Here is a 6,360-nt window from a genome sequence, read left to right as displayed (position 1 = left end):
AATTTTCATTTGGGTAATGGTCTTTTCACTCATAATTAGTTGAAAGTGTGGGGATTGATATGAGATAGAATTTCATGGAGAATGCAATAAAAATAAGGCATTATGGTAATTGATTAAGAGACATAGATGGAATTTCATAGAAAGTGCAAGGGTGAAATGGGAAACTAATAATAATATTTTGTTATATCAAGAGTTGAATAATGAAACCCTAGTCATTTCTCCTCCACTTCACGCCACCTTCTCCCCAAATTCTCTCAATTTCTTCAATCATTTTTCAAGTGAATTCATAGATCTGGTTTATTTTAGTGGAATTTCAATCTCAACATCCTTAGGTAAGATCCTGCACTAAGATATGAGTTTTTTTTAAAGTGTTGAATTCTTATGATTTGTGTTCATAGGATTTAAGAGAAGGGAGTTGTACAAAGAAACTACTAAGTGTTGGATTGCTCACTCTAAGGTAAGTTAGTCCAAGCCTAGTTATGATTGGAGTAATATTGTGTAGAGAATTTCTTTTATGCATATATGTGTTTATATATGAAGAATTGTTGATGGAATATGTTGAATGTTAGAATTTATCCATGAGAAGTAGTGTTTGTGTACTTGATGTTTGATGAGAGTTTGGATGAATTATGGAATATGTAGTAGAATTTATGGAGTGTAAATCCTGGACAGGTTGGCGTTAATTTTAGAGAATTTTGTTCCAAATTTTGGTGGCTTAGAAGAGAGTGTAGAAGTGTAGCCAATTTAGAGTTTGTGTGTGCGCATAAGTTGTTTGATGAAATGTCAAGAGAATTGCATAAATGAGTATGATTACTTGATGTCTTGAGATGAGTTTGTAGATGGTAGAGAATGGCATGTTACATTCTATATTGCATTATTGCATCCAAACATGTGAATTAGAGAGAATAATAACATGAGCCCATCTACATGCTTACATATTCATAAGAGCATTAATGAACATTAAAGTTAAAGAATAGATAGAAGAATAGAAATATTAAAGAAGTTCAATATGAATTTTTATTTAAAGAAGTGTAAAAAGATAAAAGAAGAGAAGGTTGTTGCGATGGGGAACCCTTGAGTGACATAGCCTCGCATGCACGCCGCCTTGTGAGCGGCCTCAAAATTTAGAAGAAGAATTGTATAGTCCGTTAGAAGTGCATGTGGATGAGGACTGTACCCAGAATTAGAAAATACACTCACATGACTAGGGTTCCAAATCCATGCCTCAATCGAGTCGATCAACAAGAAAAAGAAAGAATAGAAAGAAAGAAAAAAAAAGAAAGAAAGAAAAGAAAAGAAAATAAAAAAGAAGAAGAAATACAAGAAGAAAAGCATAAAACAGAATAAGAAAATGAAAAACGAAAAGAAATGCACATTCTATGCATTTGTGCATTTGCATCATACCTATGCTTGATACCATGCTATTATCATGATAGTGAGAAATTAGAAATTGAGAAAGAATAGAGAAAGAACAGAGAAAGAACATAGAAGAATAGAGAAGTGTAATGTAAAGAAAGAAATTCAGAATTTAGCAACGAGAGAGAAGGGTAGCATAGTGGGTTTACTTACTGAGCAATTAGTGTTCCCCCCCATTGTTTTCAACGTTTTTGCAAGTAGTAGGTGAGATGCAGTCACTTGGACTCAAGAAGCGGAAGGGTTTTGGCAACACTTATAGAGTTACTGTTTTGAGATTTATTATATTAATAAGATTTGTAATAAAGAAAAATCAGATATGGGCCCATTATTTCATACTCATCTATGAATATATATTTATATATTTTCTTATAGTATTGTTTATTTTCGAGTATACTAGCTAGAGAAAAAGTATTACAACCAATTAGTCAGAGATTTCGATGAAGACAGATACTAATCAGACCCTCCTTCTAGCGTCAAATTGTTGATACTTGATTTTGACATCAACGACTCACACTGCAAAGTGCTAAGCGGACTTAGAAATCACATGTGATAAGAGAAATGAATGAAAAATGAATGAAAAGATATTTAAGTGGTTCGGATGCTCAAAAGCGAATCCTACTCCACTGCTATTGTATTAATGGTGGGTAAAATAGGTCGCGTGAGGCGGCTGAGTTATAATTTAGAAGAGAGAGAGAGAGAGAGAGAGAGAGAGAGAGAGATAGAGAGTAATACTGTTTTAGACAAAGATTAGCCAATCCTGTAAATGAGAGGGATGTCCTCTATTTATAGTGGGAGAGTTCAAGGTAATGATTACAAGACTGCAAGTGGGTAGGTGTCGTGCAAATCCTTCTTTGCATCCCATTGGTTATCTACACGAGAAATATCCTCAAATTGCGTAGGGCTTGGACAGGTGGATAATTCCTAACCACTAGCAAGCCTAACACTCACTTGCACTCACCTGCTGCATTGACAAGAACCATACCTCTTCCGTCACTGCGTGACGTGGCAGTGTTTGGACGGTACAAAACCTTTCTGAACCCTGATTTACTCTCGCTGACGAGTCCACGTTAGCCCTAACTTTTCAGGCATAACAAGATTCATAATATCACTGCTAGCAGTAGGTCATTAAAGAAATACAAATGAATATAGCAAACGATGAGAATTTATGTGTTTAAAAAGTTAGCTTGTATAAATTTCCTACAAACACCTAAATAATAAAGAATAATATGGAATGTACAATTTTGTATAAATAAAGAATAATACTAAACGTACAAATTCATTATAGAAAATAACGATAGTTTAAACTTAAAGATCTTATATACAATGTTAAATATAACAAACATAAAGGTGAAGATTCTCTTTGGGGTGTCTGACCAACTTGTGCATACCTCAACTAATCTCCTGGGGTTTTGAAGTTGACGACTAGATAATCCTCTAAGTGGCCATAGAATCTTCTTTTACTCTTTTACCAAGTGCACATAGAATCTTCTTTTACTCTTTTACCATCATACCACCCAGTGGTGATTAAGGGGAAGATTCTCATATATTTCATGGCCCTGCTAATATCAAACAATAAGAATATTGTCCACAAAATGCTGGCTTTTATAATCCTTTTACACTTAAAACAAAGGGAAGAGGTAGAGTGGCTCTAATCAACACCAGAAGGATTCAGGAATTAAAATATAGTTCATGGGGGGGAAACTGGCAGTTTGTAGAAATATATGGGATTCTCACATAATTTATAAATGAACACTTCATTACATGATATGTCAAGTACAATGCTTAAGAACATTTTGACTTCACACATTTACAAAACAATCACATTTTTATTGTAATTTTACAGAGCTTTTGATGCTCCATCTGGTGTTTTAGACAGAAGCGGTGGCATTCAGGATGCTGAGCTCCCCACAATCAAAATCAGCTCTCTTAATCAGCACTCCAGTTAGGAATGCAGGCAAAATCTTATCTCTCAAAAAGGTCATAATCTTTCCTTTACTTTCATGTATAAAACCAACCACATATGCTGTGCTGATGAGCTGAAAGCTTCTCCATCTTCTCTCTTTGGCAAATTTATTCAGTCCCATTTCAATCCTCCTAAATTCATCATTGTCTAATTCACGGCAGGGTGTTTTGGTCAAGGCTTCAGCAATGCACCTGGCTAAAACAATGCCATCTTCTAGGGCTGAACACGCTCCCTGGCCAAGGTCTGGTGTCATAGGATGCAGTGCGTCTCCAGCCACACACACATTGCCTTTGCTAATATTTCCCCACAGCACCTCCCAGGGGTGCCTATATCTCAGTGGTGAGGAAATAATGCTTTCTAGTGGAGTGTTTTCTAAAACAGCCTTAACTTTATCAGGTAAGTTGTTAAACTTACTCAACACAAACTGCTTCATCTCAGCTGGACTTGCAAGTTCTTTATCTACAAGTTATATAGAAACAATTAGTAATAATTATAATTTGCTATGATCAATACTGTTATCCCTTCAAAACTGTGGAGATTTGCTTATGAAGAAAGTTTTTGCCTTTCGGAGAAAAGAAAGCCAAGACCTTGTGGAGTCGTGTTGTTTTTGTGATGCTCGCATTTTCGAAGAAAAATGGGTAAAGATATTAAGCTATTTATGGGATAGAATTTGGTTCTTAGCATCTCTTTGGGCTTTGGTCTCCAAGGATTTTCACTATTCTTCGCTTTTTTCATCTCCATTAATTTGGCCCTGAAGTTTTGTATAGATTGATTTTATCTGTTTGTACAGCTTGTATCTTTTAAGAGTTTGTTGCGGACATCCGATCCACTAAAATAACTCATTTTTGTTGTCAATACATATATTTTGTTTCCTTATATATATATATATGCTGATGCTGTTGAAGCAAACAAGCTTTTAAGAAGGGGTCATTACCTTGGCTGGAGGTACTCCAAGTGAAAAACCAATAAACAGTTTGATCATCACAGGGGGGGAAACCAGATTTAACCCCTTTTCCAAGGAACTCAAGGAATTCGGGCTCAAGGCCATGGCTGCACTTAAAATCTGAATATCCCCTGATGGCAGATCTTCCTGCAAAATCTGGTTTCTTCAAGCCAAGCCATTTTGCCACCACTGAGTTCACTCCATCAATCCATCAACACCTTCATTTCGGCCAAAAAAAAAAAAAAAAAAAAAAAAAAATCCAATAACCATGTTATCAAGTTCAATATTTGTATTTTTTGTAACCATGCATAAAGTGTCACCTTGGTCTTGAGGATGCTGCCATCAGCTAGATGAACCAGCTTAAAGTAGCCGGATTCCTCTACAGAAACCACATTTGAGGAGAACCTGATGGTGCCAATTGGGAGTTCCCTCACAAGTGCTTCCAGCAACAACTTCCTTCTCACACATCGAATTTCACGTTCACTACTACATTGCAAAACAACAGCAATAAGAATCCAACATACTATAGATATGCAAAATAAAAATCCAGTTAATCATCTGCATAATTTGTGTAAGAGCTTACAGTTTTCCTTCAGACTTCAATGATCTCTCAGAAGGGGGTTGTCTTGATATAGTGGAGGTAACCACCATCCTGCATAAGATCTGTTCAGGTCAATTTCATGTAAACAAATTTAGGTGTCAATAAATTATTTATTAATGGTTTCTACTTAATCATTTTGTTTTCTAGAAATTGTGTAGAACAAATTATTGAACCACTCCATCTTTCAGTGTTAACTAAAAGGTAGTTCACCAAGTTGTAGGTCGGCTCGGATTTTTCTCTTCTCGACCTAGATATTTTGGATTTGAGTCCACAGGACGCAGAGTCCCACTATTTAAGGTGGGTAAAAATCAAATCCAAATCCCATAAAAAGGAGGCGGATAAAAACAATATGTGATTATTGTAATTCACTGAACCCCATTGGAGGAGGTGGGTTGGGGACATTACAACTCTTAGGGGATAGTCTGAGCTCACTTCTAAGGATAATATCTTTGGTTTTGAGTCAAAGAGAACGCACTTTAAGTCCTACTAATGAAGTGGATAAGAGATAAATTCGAGCTCCACCAAATGAGCACCAGTGGAGAAATACTGGTGCAAAACCTCAGAATTTCCTTATTTATATAATCAAGTTGCGTGCCGCGTATGCAGGGTGAGGTTTAAGATACCCCTGGAGCTGCTGATGTGGTTGACGAAGTGAGTCACCGATGCCAAGAACATCCAAGGCCTTCCAGGCATTATTCCAAGTAGTGAATGCAAATCCTGTCTCCCTCAAAGTGTCTGATGATTCCAATACTAAGCTTCTGATTCCCAGCCTGCAACATACACTTTCTTGTTAGTGCAATTGTACATAAACTTCCCACAATTATTCATATGCAGGCATGCTCTATCTATTAAATATCTATATAGCAATAACTGTGAAGTCCCAGTGATGTTGTCAGGCCAGCAATTCCAGCTCCCACAATCAAAATATCTCCAACTGAAGCTTCCATATTTGATATTTTTGGCTTTCTTGTAGCAGTCAAGTGTTGGACACTAGACAGAATTAATGGTCTTGCTGTATGTGGACTTGATGGACAAGGTGTTCTATAAATAGTCAAGGATGGTATGAATCTTTCAATCATATAAGGCAATATTTATATGTAACAATCCGGTAACGTTACCGGTCGGTTCAGCCCTTGGATACCAAATCCAATAATAGATTTTTAAAACAGAAAATTGAAACTGAGTCATACCATATTTCTTTATTTTAATAAAATTATCCTGTGTCGCCGAGATTCTATCAAGACAAAAGATCAAAGTTGAACAAAAGGTTTTTGCCTGCCACTAGACATATTATTAAAATAACTGTAACATGGATTGAATGCTATCTGTTACTGTCTTACATTAGAGCGTCAGAGCATACGTTCAGCTTTCATCATTTTCTTCACAATGNGATTGATGACATGTGGTTGCAATCAATGGCGAGAAACGTATTCGGCC

The 6,360-nt window shown here is 36.2% G+C and overlaps 1 protein-coding gene across 1 annotated transcript; it reads right to left on the bottom strand.

The window, feature by feature from the left end:
• Positions 1 to 2,962: 2,962 nt before the first annotated feature.
• Positions 2,963 to 5,966, bottom strand: LOC116124395 (monooxygenase 2-like). The gene is made up of 6 exons (XM_031410122.1): positions 5,794 to 5,966; positions 5,547 to 5,693; positions 4,906 to 4,974; positions 4,643 to 4,808; positions 4,314 to 4,530; positions 2,963 to 3,838 (listed from the first exon to the last, which is right to left on the bottom strand). The coding sequence occupies exons 1-6, from the start codon at positions 5,868 to 5,870 to the stop codon at positions 3,285 to 3,287; spliced, it is 1,230 nt and encodes a 409-aa protein (XP_031265982.1). The 5' UTR covers positions 5,871 to 5,966; the 3' UTR covers positions 2,963 to 3,284.
• Positions 5,967 to 6,360: the final 394 nt, after the last annotated feature.

This window comes from Pistacia vera, unplaced genomic scaffold (assembly GCF_008641045.1).
Source record: "Pistacia vera cultivar Batoury unplaced genomic scaffold, PisVer_v2 Contig152, whole genome shotgun sequence".
Lineage (NCBI taxonomy): Eukaryota > Viridiplantae > Streptophyta > Magnoliopsida > Sapindales > Anacardiaceae > Pistacia > Pistacia vera.
This window is presented reverse-complemented; position numbering and strand designations above follow the sequence as displayed.